The sequence below is a fragment of the Gopherus flavomarginatus genome, chromosome 5 (genome assembly GCF_025201925.1).
Source record: "Gopherus flavomarginatus isolate rGopFla2 chromosome 5, rGopFla2.mat.asm, whole genome shotgun sequence".
NCBI classification, from domain to species: Eukaryota; Metazoa; Chordata; order Testudines; family Testudinidae; genus Gopherus; species Gopherus flavomarginatus.
This window is the reverse complement of record NC_066621.1, coordinates 14,061,503-14,084,926: the sequence shown is the minus strand read 5'-3', so window position 1 is coordinate 14,084,926 and position 23,424 is coordinate 14,061,503. Positions and strand designations below refer to the sequence as shown.

General features: G+C 42.3%; 1 protein-coding gene across 7 annotated transcripts in view; it reads left to right on the top strand.

The window, feature by feature from the left end:
• SRGAP2 (SLIT-ROBO Rho GTPase activating protein 2) overlaps positions 1-23,424 on the top strand; it is a 249,572-nt gene that overhangs the window by 157,040 nt on the left and 69,108 nt on the right. For all 7 annotated transcript variants that reach the window (XM_050954015.1, XM_050954014.1, XM_050954017.1 and 4 more), the window contains one exon: positions 16,754-16,816. In XM_050954015.1, the coding sequence (XP_050809972.1) occupies positions 16,754-16,816 (63 nt within the window). The remainder of the gene's footprint in view (positions 1-16,753; positions 16,817-23,424) is intronic.

Genomic DNA, 23,424 nt, shown 5'->3' with positions numbered 1-23,424 from the left:
GTGCCACCGGACTCCTTGTTGTTTTCGTGGATACAGACTAACATGGCTACCCCTCTGATACTAAACACTAACATGTTTTTCTTTTAATATCAATTTATTTCTGAAATCCCAGTAGTGATTGTACTTGAGTTGCATGTAGCTTTTCAGATGGCTGCTGTTTTTTAGCCTGCAGTGTTAGGCTTTCCTGTGCCCTAGGAGGACTGCGTGGTCTGGCTCTATCTAATTAAGTTTTTTCTGTCCATATCTTATAATGAAGAGATCCCTTTTCAGGGCTGTGATATGATGTGAAGGGCCTTATTTGTTGGAGAACTAGATGGAAAGTTGCCAACCACTTCAAAGGTATCTCTGCTGATAAGGGGAGTCAGATTTACTGCCAAAGCCAACATTCAAGTGGTGTCAGACACTCAATGTATTGCTATGGTTTCTTACTGGCTGCCAGTCCTGTTTGCTGCTGCACTGAGGCTTCCCCATAGAATGTTTTAAACACTGAGTATCAGAGTGTCGCATCTGTGTGCAATGAGAGTGGTCTTGGACCCTTGGATGCAAACAGCAAAAAGCAAGAGAAGCAAAGGATTTAAAAACCAAAGGAAGCAAAATTTCTCTTGCTTTGAGAAAAGGTTCTAAAATCTGAGCACTTCTAGAGGAAGAGCTGGCCAGATATACTCTGCACAGTTCACTCCAGTGCCACCTCTTTTGGGCAGCTAGCTTGAAAGTGCTCCAGGTTTCCATGCTTAGCCTCCACACTTGCAACCCTGCCAGTCCGATGATGGAGACTGCTCAGTGATACTCGGGCTTCTCCTCCACAAGGTATGCGACTTTGGAGAGTGAAGAGCAGAAAGAATAAGGGGAAGACTGGGCAAATGACCAGGTGTAGGGAGTTTGTGAGAGTCCCAGCTTGGGTGGAGAGTAGCAAAAAAGACTTAAGAGAGCCTGGTGGAAAAGGCTCATTGAGGATTCCGGTGTTGAACTGATAAGTTGTTGAAATGGAGAGGGAAGAGAAAACATTCAGTATCTCTTCTTTGGGTTTTTTTTAATTGACAGGAAAACAAAATTGGACAACTTGTGCACGTGTGTGCGAGAGAGAGAGAGCTAGCTCTGTGTAGCATGAAAGCTTCTCTCTCACCTAAAAAAAGTTGGTCCAATAAGATATTTCCTCACCCATTTCGTGTCTCTAATATCCTGGGAGGGACACAACTACACCGCATACACAAAAAGAAAAGTAGCTCAGCAAATTCAGATTTTTCAGGGGCTCTTAATTTTCTGCAGTAAGGAAATGAATAAGGGCCAGATGCACAGCTGGTGTAACACTGACTTGAATGGAGCGACGCCAACTTAGAAAAGCTGAGGGTTTGTCTTTTTAAATGTGTAATGTACTGAGTGGTTTAACCATACCATTTTACGTCCACATGGTGCATTTTGGTCCTCTGCTATATATTTTGGAGAGATTCACTGAACATTGCACTGCTTCAGTGCCCTTTTATCTTAGGGCGTCTCTGCATGGTCCTGCTGTGCAGACTGCTGGGTGTGAGTTGCGGCATGCACTGAACTGTTGTGCTGTAACTTCCCTGTGTAGGCCCTGCTACTGTGAACTAAAAGGTACCTAGTTTATGATAACTTAGTCCCATTTTAAAGAAGCCTAAGATAAGGTGGACTGAGTACCTTTTATTTCGCACTAGCAGGATCTATACAGGGCAGTTGAAGAGCAGCATGTTAGTACTCTGCAACTCAAACGCTGTAGTCCACACTGTGGGGCTGTGTGGATAAGCCCTTTGTTTCATGTTATAGCAGAAGAGACCACAAGCTGAAAAATCCAGCCAGAAACTATTTTGTGTTGAGGGAAAATGTTTAAATAATAGAAAGGAGTCTGGCCCTGCAGCCCGTTAGTCATTTGAGTTAGTCCATTGACTTCAGTAGGAATCTGACCCCCTCGACTTTATTGGAACTACTTGCGTGAGTGAGGGTGGTAGCAGCCGTCTCAAAGCTGTATATGCAGTTTTTATAAGAAAAATAACACAATCTGTAAGAGAATAGCTGACCATTCTCTGTGAATAAACCAAACCAAGTGGAAATTCCAGATCCTATCTGGCCATAATAGCAACAAATTGGTGCCTCTAGGGGGTGAGTTAAATTGTTTCTATTCTTCCCATTATTAATGATGTAGCCCAGTGTTCAGAAACCATAGGGCTCAGATACACGAGTTTCAGTGCAAGCCTGCATTTCCATTCTGATCTTCTCACTGCTTGTCTTGGGAGAATGTATGGCTTTGATGTTAGGTTCCATTCTTGTGCAGACTCCTTTTGATTCTCTCTATCTTTGTAGGAGGCGCTCCTTTGATTACTCCATAGTTAGTTACCCTGATTGAGCACAGCCTTTAAAAAAAAATTTTTTTTTATGCTATTTTCCATTTGAGTTGGTTCTCTTCCCCCGCCCCATTCTCTTTATCTCCTAACTGACTCTTGGTTATTACATGGGCCCTTGATTTCTCTGCATGGTGTAAGCTTTGTATTTCTGGCATGGTTATCAGATTCTTCCCCCACTGATGACTCTCTAGTGGGGTCCCTTGATGATATTTATACGTGCACTTTTGAGAAGAAGCCTTTTCGCTTTGGTCTCATTAGTCCCTAGTTCTCTGCTCCTTGTTTGATGTCGTCCCTCAAAGCAGACTGATCTCTTGTGTTTAAGGAAAACGCCTTTTTTATAGAATACAGAAGTCTTCGTTTTTATCCAGTCCCTGGACGTATTTTTCTCTAGTACATCTAGCTAACTGGCTTTCTATAACAAAAACATCAAGTTAAGTGTTTGTGTAGCTGTTTCTTGGTGCCATAACTTGCTTCACACTCAAGTGGATGATTGGGTAAGTTATCAGCAGAGGTGGAAGCAAAATGTTAGTGGTGTTGGGAATGTATCTCAGTGAGGAAGCAAAGTTAATCTAGTCAGCTGCCTGCTTCAGCATCTCTTCCTTCACTGGAGGCTTGCAGGATACAATCTGTCTCTTCCCATGACCTTATTTCCTGATGCTCATGTAGAGGCCGAATTACCCTTTTAAAATAATACACCAGCATTTTACAGTAAAAGCACAAAACACGACATTATCAGTGCAGCCCTATCCACTGCATCACACTTGAGCAACCAGTCTTCGCTTTCAAGGTTCCTCACAGCCTATCCCCAGTGTAACTATCTTCTCTCATATGTGACTGAGATGTTGACACCCATCTCTGATCCGCTGATGATACCATCCTTCATTGCCCTCTGGTTTTAAATTTTCAAACAAGCACTTATGTGCTTTCTCCTGTGCTGCCCCTCACAGTTGGAAGAAGCTCCCCATAAACATCTGCAAAGCTACATCATTCTCCTCCTCCAATTATTTCCTTAACTCATTTGCCATGATGCCTAGAAAAAACGGAACAATTGGGCTATTGGCATACTGAGACCACTGCCTATCATTCTGACCAACATTCTCTTAGTTTCTTATGCTTCCCTGCCTGCATCCACCTGTTGTCTCTGGTCTTACATGTAGATTATAAGATCTTTGGGGTCGGTATCATCTTCTTCTTCTGTTTGTATAGCACTTACCCCAATGAGATGCTGAACAATGACTGCAGTACAAATAATTTAAACTATAGTCTCTTGGATCATAATTCTAGTTTGACACCACCTAGCAATAATTCTGCCCGCAGGATTCTCTGGGCTGTTCTCTAGAGAGAACATTTTCAGAACTTGTGTTCTGTACTCTACTGTTGTTGTACTGTTCCTTTATCCAGCATTGCTTTTGAGAGACGACACTTCTGCGATGATTTTACTTTTAAGTTGACTTCCATTCTTGTTGAAGTTTTTTTATCATAGCAGACAATGGCCCTATCAATGGGTGCTTCAGCTGCATCCCACACCATTATGTAGGAAGCCAATTTGAGATGCGCACAAGATTTAACTATCACCATCTTTGTGTGATTTAAATCTCTTTCAGCTGAGCTTATACCAAGATACCAGTGGCAATCCGGCCCCAATTCCAGACTGTTAGATGTCACAGCTTCCTGCAAATCTTCTTTCAGGAATACGGGATTCCTTGTCTAAATCCCTGTATTGCTTGAGTGGTTTGATCATGAAAGGGGCTCTGTCCATGTGGTGCACTGTATTTGATGTGAAATGACAGTCCACAGTGAGAACTGGTCAGAATTCTGGTAATCTATGAAGCAATACTACACCATTAATTTTTTTTGAAGGGGCACTTGCTCAAGACCTGACAGACATTAAAATTGTGCTGTTGCTAAAATCTTATGGGAGCCACTGGGAAAACAATAAATTATTTTTAAAATCTAGCACTCACAGATAATTTGCTTGATTTCTTGTTTAATTTAAGACTAATAGCAAAACCATCAGATCCTTCTGAAGCTAGGTCTCCACACCCTTCAATCCAACTTGCATACTCTATCTATATCTATCTATCGAAACTGTCACTAAGGTGTGGAGGGGGGAGGGGGATACATCCATTACATGTTCACTACACCTCCACATTTTGCCACGGAATCCCCTTCTGCCTTAGTCTTTCATGTTACTTCTGTTACTAATGATGCTGTTGAATGGAACAGGCAGGAAAATAAATTGTTGCTTTCTGTTACCATAAATACAGTTGTGGTGTGGTAATATCCATATTTGTCAAATGAGAAAGGACAAACTGTAGAGGAAAAATCTTACTGTCCCAATTGTAATAGTTCATACCCATGAGAGTAATTTCTGCTGAAGCAGTATGTGATTATTGAATTGTTTAACCCTCTCCCCATATTTCCAAGGGCAAAGTTCTGTTCTGAAATGAAATGAGTTCTGAACAGTCATTTATCTCTCATTAGTGGAGTTAAATATCTCCTACCCTACTTATTTTTCTTAGAAGAAACTGCATTGATGGAAATTTGTGTGTGTTGGCATTATCAAAGTTAGTAGTATATCTCCACTCCTGGATAAGAGATAAAAATGGTTTTTCTAAACAGTGATCACTGACGTGCTGTTCATGCTCCATACCAAGTAAATATAACGACATGATCAGAGTCCATTGCCTCGAGTGAAGCATTACAGTGCTTAAGGCTATAGTTAAATTATTAGTTAGCTCTGTTTCAGGCTGCAAATGCCATTCCTGTCTGTGGCATGGGCAGTGAATGTGCTGCAGTCGGCCCTTTTCAGTGTGTGCAAAATGAGTCTTTTACTGTGACATTTTTCTTTCTCTTTCCATATTTGAAGCCTGTGTTGTTCCTTATTATAGCAATATGCCTCTCTTTATCTAGCCTTTTGTACATCCCCTTGGATTCAGGTCAGCTAGAGACTGTCTGACAGCATCTCTTAGCCTCCAGGTCAGTCATCCAGCTGCGATGCCTCTAGTCAGCCACGTCAAGAGAGATTTCTCATAGCAATTTGAGAGGACATTGAGGAGAATAGGTAGGCCAAAGCTATCATATGCTGCAAGGAGATTGCATAAGCAGGGTTACAGGACTTCACAGGCTGGTGGTGGGGCTTGCCACCCTCTGAAACCCTTTTCGCAACTCACTCAGTTGATAGGTGACTCTGTGTAACTGGCTTCACAACAAGAGCAAGTGCTCTCAGCCTGAAATTGTTTGATTTATAGGGGGCTGGGAATCCAAAGCCTGAGACTTGATAGCCCACTGCTGAAGGCAGCAAAAAAGGAGCAAATAGGAGCTATTTGGAAACCAAATTTATGATCCCAAGAGTGTAAGTGGCAATGTTATGATACGGTATTGCTGCAACCTATTACGGTTGTGAATGGCTTTTTCACAGCCCAATGTTTTTGCCAAGTAGGATAAATTCCTCCTTGCTAACATAACAGTCAAATGAAAAATATATCAATCACTAGTGCAGCAGGTGGGGAGACCCCTACGTAGGTAAAGAATGAACTATTGCACCAATGATGCAATTATATTGGACCACTGTGAAGTTATATCATAGAATCATAGAATATCAGGGTTGGAAGGGACCTTAGGAGGTCATCTAGTCCAACCCCCTCTCAAAGCAGGACCAATCCCCAGACAGATTTTTACCCCTGTTCCCTAAATGGCCCCCTCAAGGATTGAAAGCAAAACCCTGGGTTTAGCAGGCCAATGCTCAAACCACTGAGCTCTATCCCTTCCCCCCAAATATATGTATAATATAAAACAATACCATTAGCTTGGTTATCCCCATCATGTGGGGCATATATTTTATAAAGTAGCTGGATGTCCTAGATTTTTTTTCTCTAAACCAGGGAGAATATTAATGCAACAACAGGAACAGCAGGAAAAAACGTTAGCTCTTGTTATATAGGGCCATATGATAATAAGTAAACAGACCATACATAAAAATGGTGAAGAGTGGAGTTATATAAAACATGCACAGGCATAGTCTATAGACGACATGCATGCAGCATTTCCTAAGAATAGACCTGTCGGAAACAGACCCCTAAACGACAAGTGACAAAATAGCCTAGGCTCTAACTTGACCAGTATAATGTGTTACAGGCAATGAGTAAAGCTTTCAAAAGTGTCTGTCATCTAAGGCACTTCCAAAAAATTTTACCCAGCATGCCTTGTCTGCATTAGACTTTTAAAATAATGTTAGCTAACATTCCACCTTCACATCTTAGTCTAGACAAGGTCTTGAGAATCCAAGATAAAAAAATTTAGACTTCTAGAGCTTTAATAACTAAGACTATGTTTATGCCACGGAGGTCGTGGATGCCATGGAGGTCATGGATGCCATGGAATCCGTGACTTCTAGAGACCTCCATGACATACTCTGTTTCAGCCCCTGGGTCTGCGAGACTCTGGAGCTGGCAGCTAGTGGGGCCCGGGCAGGGTTCCAGCGACAGGTGACAGACTCCTGAGGGGCCCTCCTCAAGGTTCTAGTGAGGGGCAGCCTTGCACGGGGGTGGGGGGGCACCTTGGGTGAGTGGCTGAGGGCTGTCCTGTTTTCTCTTTGGGGAAATGTGGTCTCCCTGCAACTTCTAGCTGCCGCGGACGAAGTGGGAACCCCACAGCTCCCAGCCATCACAGTGGCGGGGGAAATCATGGAGCTGCAGCAGCAAATGTCACACACAGGTCACGGATTCTGTGAATTTTTGTTTATTGCCCTTGACCTGTCTGTGACTTTTACTTAAAAATAGCCATGACAAAATCCTAGCCTTAATGATAACTGAAAAGAGACCACCAAGCTGTTTTTGGTTTGGTTTTTTCACTCTCCGTTTTTAAGTATTTTGTTTAAGTTGAAGTGCTTGGCTTCTGCAGTTTTTTAATACTACCCTTGTCTCTTTTTCACTTTAATGAGGAGAAAGATGGTCTTGTAATTAAGGAACAGGTTTTAGAGACCACAGACTTAGGTTCTAGTCTCAGCTCTGCCACTAGCTGCTGTGATTTCAGGCGGTGGAGTAGAATCATCTGTCTTAGTGTTTATGTCCACCTATCGCTGTATTACGTGAGTATCTTCCACAGATATGGACTTCATAGGATGGTTATTTTGAGTCCAAGAAACTATCTTGCTGTCAGATTGTAACCATGTTAAAAAAGTATGTTACATTCACGGCGTTCTTTAACTCTTATTTACCGCCACCTGAAATATTTTGAAGGTCAGGTTGTAATGTTCAGGGGAATGCAGAACAGCCAAGTAAGCATGCCGTAGATCCCCAAAATGTCTTGATTAAATTAGGTGGGGGCTGGGAGATGGAACAAAGAGAGCCTTGAAGCTGGTGCAGCATTCTGAGAATGAATGTTCTAGTTAAGTGTGGCAGTGACCTACAGGTTGCCCATGATTCAGACACAGCCCCTTGTAACAAAAGGAGTGTGTGTGTGTGTGTGCGCGCGCGCAAGCACACTTGTGGCAGCTCTCTGGGTTTACTTGTCCTGGGCTGAAAAGGATGTTTGAGATGGGCAGCTTGAAAGGAAAATGCCGATGTTGTGAGTCAAGAATGCTGATGAGAGTCGCTCTTCTAATTTTGCTGATTTTTTTTTTTTTTTCCTCCTGGTGGGTGCTGGTCGTCATTTCCCTAATAGAAAGAGTGTGGGGGTGGCTTTTTTGTGCCCAGTCCCTTTTTTTCCTTCACATCCTCTCAGCAATGCATATCTTTGCAGCATTACAGCTGAACCCATTGTGCTTGGCACTCCTTCTTCCCACTTCCCCAGCCCCCAAGTGTTCAGTGTACTTTACATATAATGCCCTTTTCCAGTAAGAATGTAAATGCAATTTGCTGAACTAGATGACCTCCCAGGTCAAGAAGACAGAACTCACTGTTTCTTGAATGTTGAAAACCACACTCTACCTGAAATGTCACTAAGCTAATTAGAGGGTGACACATGCACTCTTGTTGGAGCTATTATTACAATTGGGCCTAAATAACCTAATGAGTTTTTAATTTCTGATTAAATTTTAGTTAAGGCTTCCTATAAGATTAGTTACAACTTCAGGCTTTTAAAACTGCAAACATGGATTTAACTTGAAACCTGTCCCTCCCATCCCCATCTCATACACTGTAGTCATAAATATGTTTGACCCCTGCACATATGACTTTCTCTCTTCTTTTGAGGTGAGAGTATAGATTTTCAGCTTGATGGCTCTGATCACAAGGCTGCTGCACAACGGGATATCATATTAGAAATTCTCTTACGTTTTGCTTTCTACTGCAGGCATTGCTTTGTCCTTGGCTAATTTGATATTAAATTCCTTCTTCCTTCAGCTGTCTTGCTTTTTTTCCATCATGAAAGTAAATGTTTGTTGATTAGAAATGGCAACAGCATCACCTCATAACCTGTGAATTCAAACACCCAAGACTGAAGGCATGCCTCTGTTTCCTGGTATGGGCACAATACTGGGGTAACTGGGAGAAATTATATGGCTAGCGTTAGACAGGAGAATCAGACTAGATGATTTTATGGTCTCTTCTGGCCTTCAGATCTGTGAATTGTATTCTTGACTGTGTCCATTTTGGGCCACGAAGATACAGCCCAGGTGCCTTATTGTTGGGCTCCTGGCATGACTTCACTGTTGTTCAGGTAAACATTTCCTCTGTTGGTTACAAGAGATTTGTTTCTGCCCACTCTGCTAATGGTCAGCATCACAGATACATTCTCTCCACAATGAGCTCTATGTTTAAATCTGTGCACAGGTATATTCCCTGCTCTTTGCACCATATACAAGTACTGTACATGCATACATGGCCTCTCATCCCAAAGGCTCTCAAGACACTATTAAAATGAACAATCAATTCACCCACCACTGAGAGGGAGCCAGCCCTGGGAAGGCAAATGGCCGCTGTGGAATAGCACATAGGAAGTGAAGACCTAGCCAACTGGAAATGCATTCTGCCTCCCTAAACTTTCCCTCTAATTACCCAGGTTGCAAGTTGGACAACTGCCTCTATTCCTCTGAAAAGTGCCATGGGATCTTTTAATAACCACAAGTGGTCAGAACTAAGTCTCATCTGGAAGAAGGCACCTCCAATAGTACAGCACTCACTAACATGCTGGAGCATTTCGTCAGTATTGGGAAGGAAGAGCACCTTCTATTGAATTGCCAATACCATGTTCTGTAACACCTGGCTCTCTCTTGGGGGGAGGGAAAAGAAGGGGATGGGGGATCTCATCACTAGGTTTCTGCCTGCTTACAGGTGATGCCTGAAGATATCAACAACTGGAGAGACTGAACTCCTCTCACCAGTCTTTTTATCCATATCCCTGCATCATGTTCAGGAGGTGCCTTGAATTAGCGAAGCTTCTGAGCTGGCATCATCAGTCTGTCTGTGTGGTGAGGTTTGGATCAGTGGTCTCTGATCTAGAAGACCTTCCAGTTGCTAGACCCTAGAATGCCAGTAATGTTCTCTCTGCTTCATGTCCCTCATCTTTTAAAGTCATTCACTCAGCAATTTTTTGCCATTGCCTGAGGCATTTCCTTTTGTCCTTGCCTTGCTGTGACTGCTCTACTTCCTGCAATACATTTTTTTTCCCTCTCCGCTTCACTAGTACAGCCAGCTTCTAGGTCAACTCTTTCAAGTCCCCTTCCCATAGCCTTATGCAGTGGAAATTGTACTGAGTAGCGTTACATTAGCATTGCCACATTCTACAGCCCTTGAAATGATTCTTGTTTTCACAACACTGATTTTTCTTTTCTTCATTTCCATGTTACTTGTTCCAATCCAGTAAGAGTGCCGTTTACTCCTTCAGAGCTCATTTGTGGGGCTAGAATTTTACTTGCTGTTTTGCGGGGATTCTCAAACTTCTGTACTGGTGACCCCTTTCACAAAGCAAGCCTCTGAGCGTGACCCCCATTATAAATTAAAAACATGTTTTTATGTATTTAACACCATTATAAACGCTGGAAGCAAAGCAGAGTTTGGAGTGGAGGCTGACAGCTCGCGACCCCCCATGTAATTACCTCACGACCCCCTGAGGGATCCCTTCCCCCAGTTTGAAAACTCCTGTTCTTCTGTTCCTTCTATCTTCTTTTCCTTCACCCTGAACTTGCATCCCCTGATGTGCCATGCTTGAGAGCCAGAGCTCCAGCCTGATCTGCAAAATCCACACTGCTAATTTTAGCACGCTAGCTTGAACCCTGCTAGTGCAAGTCTGCCTGCCTGACCTGGGATGCTCGCTCCTCCTTGGTGGCTTCTACCTCTTCTTAATTAGTTGCTCCTTCAACAATTTGTCCAATGAATGAGCTGTTTTGTTCAATAAACAAATAATAAGAAAGGAATTGGGTGAAAGGAAGATGGCTGGGCTAGTTAAGGCAATTTAACCAACACACTGGTGGTAAAGCTCTTTCAGTGTGAAAAGATCAGTGTTTGAGGCACTTAAAACAGAACCAGCCATTCGGTTTCATTAATCATCCTTAAGATTAAAAAGAAGGCAGTCATAAAATCCTTATGAGCATATAGCTGCAGAAATGGCAGCATCTCCAGCTTTCCTTGGCTCCTAGTGATTTTGAAGGAATGTGGGGAATATTATTGCACAATGCCTTGGGGACTGCAAATCATTGATCCTTTTTTTTTCTTCTTTCAATTACAAGTCTAGCAGTCAAAAAGCAGAATACTTGTCCTTTGTCATGGCTCTAGCTTAGTTTATTTTCTTAGCAGTCCATCTGGCCACCTAAGGATGGGGTTGGGGTGGTGAGACTGGAACACATGAAAATTCAAACCATCTGAACTCAGGTTTCAGATGACTCTGCTTATTTTGGTTTAAGAATATTTTTATTAGGGTCACAAGTAAATAATGTAAATTATTTTCACGTAAGTACATTATATGCCAAGACACGGATTAGGTCACAGGGGTCATAGTGAGAACATTTTAAAAGTTTACATATGTCAAAGTGAAGGAATGGAACAAAATAATAATAATAAATAGTTAGATTTAAGCAACAGGAGAAGTTTGATGCAGTAGATGGCCTCTAAACCTGCTTCTTTTTCAGAAATTCTTCCTCTAGGATTTTCATATGGTATTAATCACTAGAGTAGCTATGGCAAAAGACTGTGTCCAAGTACTTTGTCATTTTTTAATACCTAAAACTTTCCTAAACTTGGCACATAATCTGTGTGTGATCTAAGTGACCAAGTATTTGTCCAATTTCAGAAACCCTGTATGCTCCTTGCAGTGTTAAAATAGGAGACACAGCAGAATGGTTTACAGTTAGACTACATGTTCTCCTCCCTCTTCCCTTGTAAATCAGTATCTGTCCTAGTAATTTGGGCTATATGTTTTGGCTAGGAAATTGAGGTCCAGGCAAGTGTATACCCCCTTTTTTTTGGGGGGGGTGTTTAAAAATAAGGTACTGTGAGTAAGCTTTGGAGTTTTTCACTATAACAATGTTGAACTTGTGTGAGCTGCTTTACCCCTGTGGATATCACTTTTTTGTTGAACCTTGTGGAGCATGTAGGGTCAGTCAGACCAGTAATGGAGTTCCACAGACCCACACGTGTTACAGCTTGAATTGAATAGCTCCCATGCAAGCAGGGCCGGCGCTACCATTTAGGCAGCCTAGGCATTCGCCTAGGGTGCCAGAATAATTGATGGGTGGCATTTTGCTGGAGGGAGTGCAGCAGGCACCTCCGGTGGAGCTGCTGCAGTGATGCCTGCGGAGGGTCTGCTGGTCCGTGGCTCCGGTGGAGCTGCCGCAGTCGTGCCTGCGGACGGTCGGCTCCTCGCGCGGCTCCGGTCAACCGCCCGCAGGCATGACTGCGGTAGCTCCACCAGAGCCACGGAGCGCCGGACCCTCTACAGGCACTACTGCGGCAGCTCCACCGGAGCCACGGGACCAGCACGCGGGGTGGCGAAATTGCCGTCCGCCTAGTGTGCTCAAACCCCTAGCGCCGGTCTTGCATGCAAGGAACATGAGAAGTCCACTCAAGAAGCTATTGGAGCTTCTACAGTCAAGGTAAGGAATAAGGGAATTAGTACTTTAAAAACCCCTGCTTCTAACCCCGAAGACTGTGAATGTAGCAGCTGGGTAGGAGTCTCATTGAGTGGAGGACTGGGATGGGGGTAAGAGGTCCAGTTCACATCAGAACATTCACCAGCAAGGAAGTGTGAGGTCAGTGCTCAGTGTGTGTTTGTTTATAGCTCTAACATTTTACTACCCTATTTTAAAGGTGATGGTGTGGGAGAGAGCTGTCTTAATTCTCCTTAACAAATGTAGTGATGCATTTCCAAACCTCCATAGCTTAATTGGTTTAGTATTTTCATAAGAAAAAGACACTCTGTATTTTAATGTTCTATAAAAGGTGATATAGAGTTGTGTAGAAGCAGTTATAAATGAGGTCCCTGCTCAGGAGAACTTAGTCTAAAGTGATGTTTTAAAAATGATTTAAAGTCCTCCTTGAACATGGCCTTTGTGTAAAAATGCAAGTAAATCCATGAGTGTCTTTCCTCCCTGTCCCCTAACTTAAGTATGGCCAAACACGTTGCTCCATTAACTTATGGGGGGAAATGTGATTGCTTCTAGGCTTCCAAATTTTGTATGCTGAACTACAGCTGAACTATAAACCCCTAGAAAATTGGATTCTGCATTAAAAAGGCTGGTACAATCTTATCTGTAGAGACATGAATGCTGCTGCTTTAAAACCTAGTGAATGGGAAAAAAATCTGGATAAAACTACCTCTTGTCACATGTTTGAAATAGATTGAATCACCTGTTAATTGATTCTGCTTTTATTTTAACTATTAGCTGCATGTACCGTGAGCATGGCTGCCTTTTGAATGAGAGAGTGGTGGTGGTGGTGGGGAGATACAGGCATTGCCCTCTTACTCCATTTACTCCCGCCTCCACAAAGTATGATCTGGATGTGCTTCATTTTAAAACCCTTGAAAGTGAAAGGGTTCAGTGTGGCTTAGCTCTCCTCCTGTGTCTCTGAATGATCACAGCTATTACATTACAGACGGAAGAATTAAAGTGTTAAGGATTAGGTTGGGAGTGCTACAACTGCATTTCAGAGATTGCTGCTGCTTTTAAACTGATATATGTTAGAGGAGCACCGCTTTGCAAGAACGCTGGCCCCCAGGAGACCACTGCAGCAGCCTGAAAGGATGCGTGGCCTAAAGGGACAACTACTACTGATGATTCTTTGCAGGTTAAAATCTTGCTGGAAAATATTTTTTGGTTTGGCTGGTTTATAAGTACCAGAGCTACTGTTAAGCTCTGAATCTAGGCCTCTTTCAGGCAACAATTTAGAATGATGTAAAAAATTAAAATAAAAAGACTTTGCCCACAGCAAATGATTTTCTTCCCTTCAGTGTCCTGAGCTGTTTAGAATGATGACTCATTCTTTTCCATGAAGTTTAAAGAAAAGAGATATTTTGTCTGATAACGTACAAAGGCAGCTCTGTTTATTCTTTGCCTTTACTCCTCCCCCTTCTTTGGAATGCAGTTCATAGGATTTCTGGGAATTAATTGCTTTTTTAGAGGGGTGTTACTAGGTTTCATATGGGAAATTTGTCCTCCGGTTAGGTTTTCATTGGAGGAAATTTCCCTCTTGAAATCCACAACTTCCTTATAATGTGATCTGTGGGGAGTAAAGACAGTTAACTACTTTTTTTTTTTCTTTTAAAGGACAGCATGTAAGGGCACTCTGGATTAGCAAGTTACAGTTCTAGTAACTTTTTGGAAAGCATGATAGTATTGGATGCCTGTTACATGGCTATGATTAACTGCCTCTGTGTCAGGATCACTTCGAGTTTCCGAAGGCCCCTTGTCTTTTAAACAGCATAGAATTTCACATTGATTATCAAACAGTCATGTGCTCCATAGGGAGCTGGACTTAAAGCAGTAAGTCAAAATCGCTTCAGCAGCATGGTCAAATAAACAGGGATAATAGATGAGACATTTCTTCTCAGAGTTGTCAGCAGCGAGAAAGGAAACATCTGCCTGAGCTTAATTGTAATTTTATTGGCTTCATTTTTTCAAGTACCATGGGCTGAGTTATGTAAATTGTATGCTTGTGCAAATATTACAGCCAGTTGTATAACAGAGCTTGCTCTTGTTCTCTCATGCTCTTGCTATAGAAGAAGTTACTCAGGCTATCGGAGAACCAGTGAGTGGAGGGAAGAGGAAGATATGATTTTCAGTAGATGCGTGAGACAGGGATGGTGTATGGGTGAGACGTACATGCATAAACACACAGAATTCAGAAAATTTTAAACAGTCTGACTAGACACTTGTTGAATGTGCTTTTTGGTATATCTAAAAGCCTCAGTTTCTCATTTAAGCTTTTCAGATTGCAGAGGGAATAAATTGCCACTTCTTGACCACCTGTTTTAGGCTCAGATCTTTTTTGTATTGAAGTTGAAGGGAAAGCTTCCTTGCACTCAAAGGGAGCAGAATCAGTGTGTTAACATGTGCACAAATGTCTGATGCAAGAAGACTTAATGTGCACAGGTATCCTCTTTTAGTGATATGGGTAAAGTAAGTGGTTCATTTGACAGCGTTAAATACAAACTAGTCTACAGACTGCCTGAATGCAAGGTTTTGAAGTGTACAGGTCTTCCCACACTAATGTGCAGAATTACTATCTTATGTAGCCAACGTTTGAAAACTTGACAGTTGTCACTCTATAATGATCGCAATAGCACAGGCTACTTTTGGTAGCCATGTAGCCTGCCCTGTTACCTTTGATTCTGGTATAATCACAACACTACCTTGAAAAACCCAGGTAGCCAAACACGAAGCATCTGATTGCTGCCTTTGCTGTAGCAATGGGTGAAGAATAAGCTTTGATCCATCTTACCTAGGAGAGTTGTGAATGTTGACAATGCTGAGATGCTCATGCTCTGTTTGTTCCCGTATTCCAGTGTTTAGCTACAGCCAAGAGTTTGACAGTGCAGCACTTTTATATGGCAGCTTCATCCAATCACAAGCCAGGAATGTCTGCCTGATGTCACCTGCCAAGGAACTAAAATCAAGACATAAAAAAAAATATTTTTTTAAAATGATACTTGGCTGCTGGCTAGTTGGAACCTTGCCTAACCTTGACAACTAATCATGCCTCTGTGCAGCTCCCATTTATTTTTCATGAGTTGTATTGCCTAGGCTATAACTGTGCTGCTCGCTAGTACCAAGTACCCTTTTCTAGGGAGTGATATGTGCTGATACAGTTAAAATTGTATTGTAGTGCTTGCAGTTTAAAAATAGCCGATGATGTTGTCTGCCAGAGTAAATCCCCTGTCTGGCTTTGTAATTTGAGGGGGAAATTGGGGGAGTTAACTGCAGAGTTCATAAATAGAGTGGGTGGGGTTTCCTTTTTTATATCTTGGCATTACTACTGCATTAAAAAATAAGTGTCTAAGCTAGTGGGTTTTGTATACTCTTCCGCAAGCAGTGCCTGCGAGCTGTGGCCAGTCAAAACATAACCACTTTCCTGGGTCTGGTTTTATTCACAAAAGGCATGCAGACTGAAACACAAATAAGCGCTTCTCCCCAACTGGGGTTCATCTCCAGGAATGCTCATCCCCCACCCAGGATCCTCCCTTTCCAGAGAGCCATTTCCACCCTCTGTCCAAGTGCAGGTACCCATTGTCTCAATGAGTCAGCCAGCAAGTTAAAATGAGGTTTAGCTCCTTGCTGTGTCTCACCAGCCTGTAATACTTGTAGAATCCCCTTTTGAGCTCCCCCATTTATTATATATAATTGACATTCTCAGTATTGGCACCAACTACAGATGCTGTACTCTGTGACCTATGGAACTTTAAGGGTAGCGAGGACAAGAATAGGGCACTGAAGTTAAGTGTGTGTTTGTCTGTGAGCGAGCAATGGCTACCATACAGGACTCTGAACTTCAAGAACAGCTATAGGCTGCTGCTTTCCCAGCGTATAGAGATGGGTTTTGTTAAGGAGTTAACACTTGGTCTTTAACTGTACATGAGTCTTTATGGAGACTTAGGGGGTACACTTGCTATTGTTCACTCCTCTGGCAGTCACCTAAGGACTCATTGAGACCACACAACGTAAAGGTTCCCATCCTGGCGTTATGTCTCTCCGAGTGGGGCTTCTTTGTGCTAGCTGAGAGAGCCATTGAAAAAGTATTCAGCTAAACCATCCCTCCTTTTGGTTTTGTGTCATTTGCCTGGCTGTATGCGTAACATTTCATGGTATTAAAGCTGTTTGTGTAATTTGGCCGTAACTGTCTCTGAACTAAGCAGTTAAATGGTGCCTAATTGGGTCTCGATTATTAGCAGTGTGTGGCATGTTCATATCCTGCAACTATCCCCATTTTCCCTAATGGATCTCTGGTTCTCTCTTGTTGTAGAGTAAAGAAGTTGGATTGCAGCTCCAGGAAGATTTGATGAAGGTCCTGAATGAGCTATACACGGTAAATCAGACTTCCTTCATGAGTTCTTTTCATGCATAAGGGAAGAAGTGTTTGACTTCTGCCTGCCTTCCTGCTCGTACAGCTGTTGCAGCAGAGACTAAACCCTAGGGCTGATGCATGTCTACGATCTAAGTGATTTGAGGCAGCGTGTGTTCACCAGTCTGTACTGTACCATTAATTTTATTTTCACTCCATCTTTATCCTCGGGCTCTATCTCTGCTTGATCTGTTGTTGCCAAAGAATGTTCCACAGGAATTATGGAAAGTATCAAGTTTTGGAATATGTCTTTGGTTGGGTACATGTTACAGTACTGTGGTTGTGAGCTTTTAATTTCTACAGCAAACAAACCCAACACAATTGGCCCCCATTCTCTCCAAATTGGGATGTAATGCCTAATGTGACAGATCAGACTTTACCACACTCTGTACCTTTCCCTCTACTTGAGGATTTATTGTAGATTTTCATATTTGGTTTGTTTTCTAGATTCTGATTTCAGCAAGGTTTATCTGCTGTGGGTTGGGGAGGGAGGGGATTTCAATTCCTGAATATGCCTATTATTAATATTAAACTCAGCATTTGGTTTCAGACAAAGCTCTGTACAGGACCCCCTCTCTAGGGATGAAACTCTGAGACAGCTGAGATGCAGCCTTTTTTCCTGAAGGCTAAACAGTCTGTTGTAAATGTTTTTGTTTCTGTTTGAGATATCTGGAATGAGGTGTCTCCATGCACAAGATTTTTATGCCCTTATTTTTAACAAAACCTCTTCCACAAATACAATAAAAATGTATGAGAAAAATTTATCATTGTAAAATAGTATCTCAAATGTGCAGGTAATCTCTAAATGCAAGTGTAGGTTATCTAACTCCTCTAGTGCAAAGCATAGTAACCTTGACAGTAAGTGATGTCTGACTTCCTTCATCTCAGGGTACTGAGAGTTATCTAGTTTTTTTCTAAGCTGTGTTTTACCCTACTAATTTTGAAGAGCACACATTTTGTGTGCTACAAGTAGGGAACCCAGGAGAATAAGGATCCTAATTTTGGGTGTACCATATATTTATATAGCACTTATCCAATTCTTTGGCTGCTGCATAAAAAATTAAAAGTAATATAACTCATAATTCAACAGGCCATAAACAGACATCCCCTTCCCCACCATGGCATTTTCTCACCGCTGCTTAACATACCTTTCTTCTGTAATTATATTTATTATAAATACATTTCCCATCCCAGCATACTCCAGTGATGTCCTCAGATCTGCACTTTGGTTGACAAAAGGTAAAGGAGAAGATTTGCAATGACATGAACGCTGTACCACTAACCCATTTCTCTTTACCACTTCACAACATGCAGCCTTTGGCATGTTTCTCGGCATCAGTTTAGGAGAGGTCTATGACTGATGCAACAGGGAGGCTGAGGTTTTGAAATGACGTGTTTTGGCAGAGCTGTGCGGGTAAGCCGCTTCCATTACCAGCCAACACCATATTCAGCTTTCAACTAGTGTTGCCTGTATTTTTTTTTTAGCATTCATTATGATGTGGAACCGGGCTGCAAAATCTGGTTCTATATTCGCCTCTGTTCCCTCTTCCCCATCTCCGACACGCAGACTTCTGCCAACCTATAGTGCTGTAAATGAGGGCAGCCCTTTCCTTAGCCTTGGTAACAATTGAGCGCTGCCAAAAGGTTATAGTACGTCTACAATAGAACCTCAGAGTTATGAACTGACTGGTCAACCACACACCTCAGTTGGAACTGGAAGTAAGCAGTCAGGCAGTGGCAAAGACGAAAAGGGTCGAGGGGAAACAAATACAGTACTTTACTGTTAAATGTAAACTACTGAAACAATAACTGGGGAAAAATTTAAAAAAAAAATTGACAAGGTAACCAAACTTTCTGTTCTTGTTTCATTGAAATTAGGATGGTTAAACCCAGCATTTTTCTTCTGCATAGTAAAGTTTCAAAGGTGTATTAAGTCAATGTTCAGTTGTAAACTTATCAAAGAACAACCATAATGTTTTGTTCAGAGTTACGAAAAACCTCCATTCCTGAGATGGTGTTAACTCTGAGGTTTTACTGTTCACTTTGGTGGGGGAGCCACAGCAGTGACACTCAGAGCCCAGGGCTATGGACTCAGGCTTGTGCTATGGGGCAAAAAAAATAGCAAGGCAGACTTGCCCATTCAGGCTGGAACTTGGCTCTAAAAGTCAGGTGGAGTGGGTGGGGGGATGGTTTTCAGAGCTCTAGCCCAAGTGGAAACACCTACATTGTGCTATTTAGCACCATAGCGCAAGCCCTAGTTTGTAGACCCGCGATCTGAGACTCGCTGCTGTGGCTCTTTTATGCTTGTATGTTACCACAGAAGGTCAAGTGTACTGCTCATTTGGTCCTAGATGTGGAAATTGGAGTGTCTCTTGTTGTCACAGGTCTAGCCTTTGAATTCTTTTTAAAGTAAAGAGTAGTTGAGAAGAAAACTGTAGGGTTGGAGATGGTTCTAAAATGCTGGATAAAAGTACTACTGGTAGAACATCGAGCAACGCAGGTCGGATGGTGGCTGATGAATAGCTGCTGTTCTGGCGAAGTATTTCAGTGCTGACTGTGATCTTGCCATTAAAACCTGAGTGTGGGTATTGTTTCCTTTCTTGGTAGCTTGGTGGTAGTTGGTAATTGGTATTTGGTGGGATTCAATGCAAAAAGTCAGGGCAAGGAGATAAGATTTGCTGATTTTAAACACAGAAACAAACTTTGAGCGATGCAGTTAAAGATTATTTTGTTCTGGGACGTGAAACGCAGATGACTCAGTTTGTTGAAATCCAAAACTGGATAGTGGTCCAAGTTGATAGTACGGTGCAATGTCTGCTCACAGCCAGACTCCTCCAAGAGTCCAGGGGGAATCCCAAGAAGTGGAGCATTTTCAGAAACTCCAAATGTCTTCCTTTTTTATGAATACTAACTTTGAAATTGCAATGCCCTTGGGAGAATCCATTTAAAATCAGCCTTGGACAGCCCTTCTCTTGGGTCTTGCTTGATTGGAGACATCCCAGTACAGTCAAGTACTGGCTGCTGTTGAGTAGGGGTGGTGTCACACAGTTCATGACTCAAAGCTTTGGCCAACCTGGGGATTAGCTCCCAGCCAATCTGATGCCTCCTCCTTCAGTTTCTCCGCCCAGAGTCTCGCGCTGTCTCTCTCTGGAGTCAGGTTACTCCCTTTTCATCACTCAGGGTCTTCCATCTGGCCAAGTCACTGTAGTCCTCCCCTTCTGGGATCAAAGTCCCACTGGACACTCCGTAATCTTCTGATCCACCATCCAGTCTGTGCCACTTGCCCAGCTGCTAGTAGGGTAACCTGGGTCCTTCCACTACTCAGCCCAGGGACCCTGTGCCCATCAACCACCATCTGCTCAAGCTCCAGACTTGTTGCTGTTTCCCTGGCTATTCCCTATCTTCAGGCCCCCCTCTGGGTTACTCTTGGAGCTTCCTAAGCTCCTTGTGGCTGTTTCACCCCCTGTCAGGTTCTTGCCAGAGTCTGTATTCCAAGGCAGGATCTCAGGCGTAAACTCCTCCTGACCTATTGCCAACTCCCCTCCACTTTAAGGAGTGATGGTAGTGTTCTTCCCTTCAGCCCTCTCTTAACACCAATTTCCTTCCTTTATGCCTAGCCCAGCTCCTCCCTCAGCTGGGTTCATCAGGTGCTGGGCCTTACAAGCCCCAACTCTCCTCCACCTGCAGCTTGTCATGGAGTAATTGTCCCTTTTTATCCAGGCAGGCTTTGTATGGGATAGACACCCCATCATAGGTGAGTAAGTATTAAATGAGGACCCCCGCCCAACTTCGGAAACTCTTATCACAGATTTTCGTCCAAATACGAGAATCATTGCTTTTCTCACAGTGCAGACATTTTCTTCTTGACCCTGTCATTCTAACACCTTGACATTTCCCATCTGGAGCCCTGTTCTGCCTTGATAGTTTCCCATTTCTTTCATTTTGTTGTTGTTTTAAACTATCTTTATTTAGGAATTTTTAACAGGTTTCAAATCCTAGCCATGTAGGTATCAGAAACAATGCAATTATTATCACAACAGTGAGCTTTTGTTTGGAGAAACATTATACAGTAATGCTACCCAGGATGTGTCATTTCTAGTGATTTAATTCACTAATTTTAATAATCTGATTACACATTTAACAGACCATCCATGTCTATCAATGTTGATATTCCAAAAAAAAAAAAAAAAATTGACAGGTGTTCTGGGTTTTTGCAGGTGAATGTATCTGGAGTATTAAATGATAACCAAGCCTATAAGTACCTATTTGTCCTTAATCTAGTTTGCTTGTTATTTAACCATTTTTCTGTGGTTAAACAGAGGTTATCCGTATCAGAGCAGCTGCTAGCAGATGAAATTAATCTTTTTTTTCTTGTCTGACCATTTCTTATGGGAAGCCCCAGGAGGTTTTATCTAAGGATCATTTGTAACAAGTATTCAATAATTTGGGATATTTGGTTAAAATTACATCCCGGTACTGTATTCTTCAATGACTGGACATCTCCACCCTATATACATAAAATCTCATTAACCACAATTTCTCCAACATTTATCCCCCATTCCATCTTTATATAATTTTCAACTTGATGCGTTTGAGGTGCTATTGAAACAGTATCTTAAAGAAATATGCTTTTATTGTGCTACAGATTGATGTTGCTGGTCCTTCTCTTCCCCCCCCCCCCATCAAACCCCATTTTTGTGGGCTAACTTCTCCATCCAGGTCCTTTTTCCAGCAGTTTCACAATTTCTTGTTGATTCTGTGCTGCACTGAGGTCATTCTGATTGTTGGACCCAGTTCCCAAAGATCCTGCCTTAATTTGTGCCTGCTACCAGTTGCAGAGGCATTTTCTAAATGAGGGAGAACAAGGGATAACAAAGGTTTCAAAGAACCCCAACTACCCTTAAGTATGTAAGAGGGTATCTTCTACATGAGTCAGACAGGCATAGTGATTATATGTGGCTGACTTGAGGAAAAATAACCTTGCTGCAGAAAAAAGCTGTGTAATTTCAGTGGAAAAGACCACCGTGTACATGTGATCCTCCTGTGTTCCAGAAAAACAAGTGACACCAGGAAGACAGCCACCATCTGTCCTTTCCGTTCTGCAGTGTGTCCAGCACAAACTCAAAGGAAGAGGCATTGCCTGGGGAAGGAGGAGAAATATGTTCATAAAGCTCGCATGCTGTTCTGGGGCTTTCCTTCTCGTGCAGCTGAATGAAATACGTTTGCTGTTGATTAAATCTGGCCTTTCATCATCTGCTAGTGAATTGCTTCTATTTTAGAAACATGCCCTGCAAACATTTTTTCTGTGGGGTTGTTACACGGAACACCTTGTTTTTTGCCGAATGATCTGAGTTGCTGATATGTTGTAGTGTAAATTCTTTCCCTTACCCTTCTTCTCCTGAAAAGACACTTCAGGAATGTGTTTGAAAGTCAGAATATATTGATCCTAAGGTGGAACTTGGGTATTAACCGCTAAATTACAGTAGGGAGGGGTGTTTCTCTGAAATTATATATATCCGCAAAACCCCAAAGGAGAGAGTTCAGCATTGGCGCTTTAAAGGCAAATATTTGGGCTAATCTTTGAGTAAGCAGTAGAGTTCAGGAAAGCAAGGGAAGAGGGAAAAAGAGAATTCAGCACTTGCCAGAGCTCTTGGTGTTGGAACAGTTAGAATGGCAGTTTTAACACTGTACCGCAGAGAAACAGCTGCTGATTCATGGCAATTCTGATATTATACTGGCCTGGTAACTTAATGGTTTTGCTCTGCGTTGCCATGCAGGAGAGTGAGTGGTGGTTTTGGTTTATCTCACCCCTGCTCTCCCCTGGGAGCAGTTAATATTACTGAATCAGCAAGTTTATCCCCAGGGAAGACATTTTATATTGCTTAAAGGCAACTCCAAGCAATGACTGTTAAGTAGCAGCATGATAGAATTCGTGGGCATTCCATGCAGATTTTTCTAACAGTGGTTGCATGACATAGTCTTGAATGGTGTTAGATGTCCAGCATTGCTTTGTGCATCAGGGATATTTGCAGGCTTTTGTTGATGGCAGTGGAGTTACACTAAGAATAAACATGGCTCTATAAATTATGAAATCAGGTCACGTTGTCTGGTTTGCCTGCCGTAGGAATGGCCTCTCATTTGCTGACTTAATCTAGGCTTCATTTGTGTTTCTCTCTCTCTTCTGTATTATGTATGGGTAAGGGCTGCTACAGCAGAAAAGGTACCTGCCTCCAGACGCTTGTCTCCAAGTATTTTGTTTAACTTAAATTGCCCTAAGTATACACAGCACTTCAGACGATAAGATAACGACCCAGAGGAACTTCCGTACCAACACATGCATGTTCAGGACACCAGTTTCTCACAGGTCATTGAGCCAGGTATTGAAGGAAGTTATCTTAAAGCACTCATCATTGGAAAAATTGTTGGGAAAAACTGACAAAGAACCCCAATGAACATTTTATTAGCGCATTACTAACCTTTGCTGCCCTGGCAGAGATTTGAAATTCATTCTTTTTAAAATTTCAGATAATCCCTTTTCTGAATATTCTTTTCAAATTACAAAGAGAGGAATC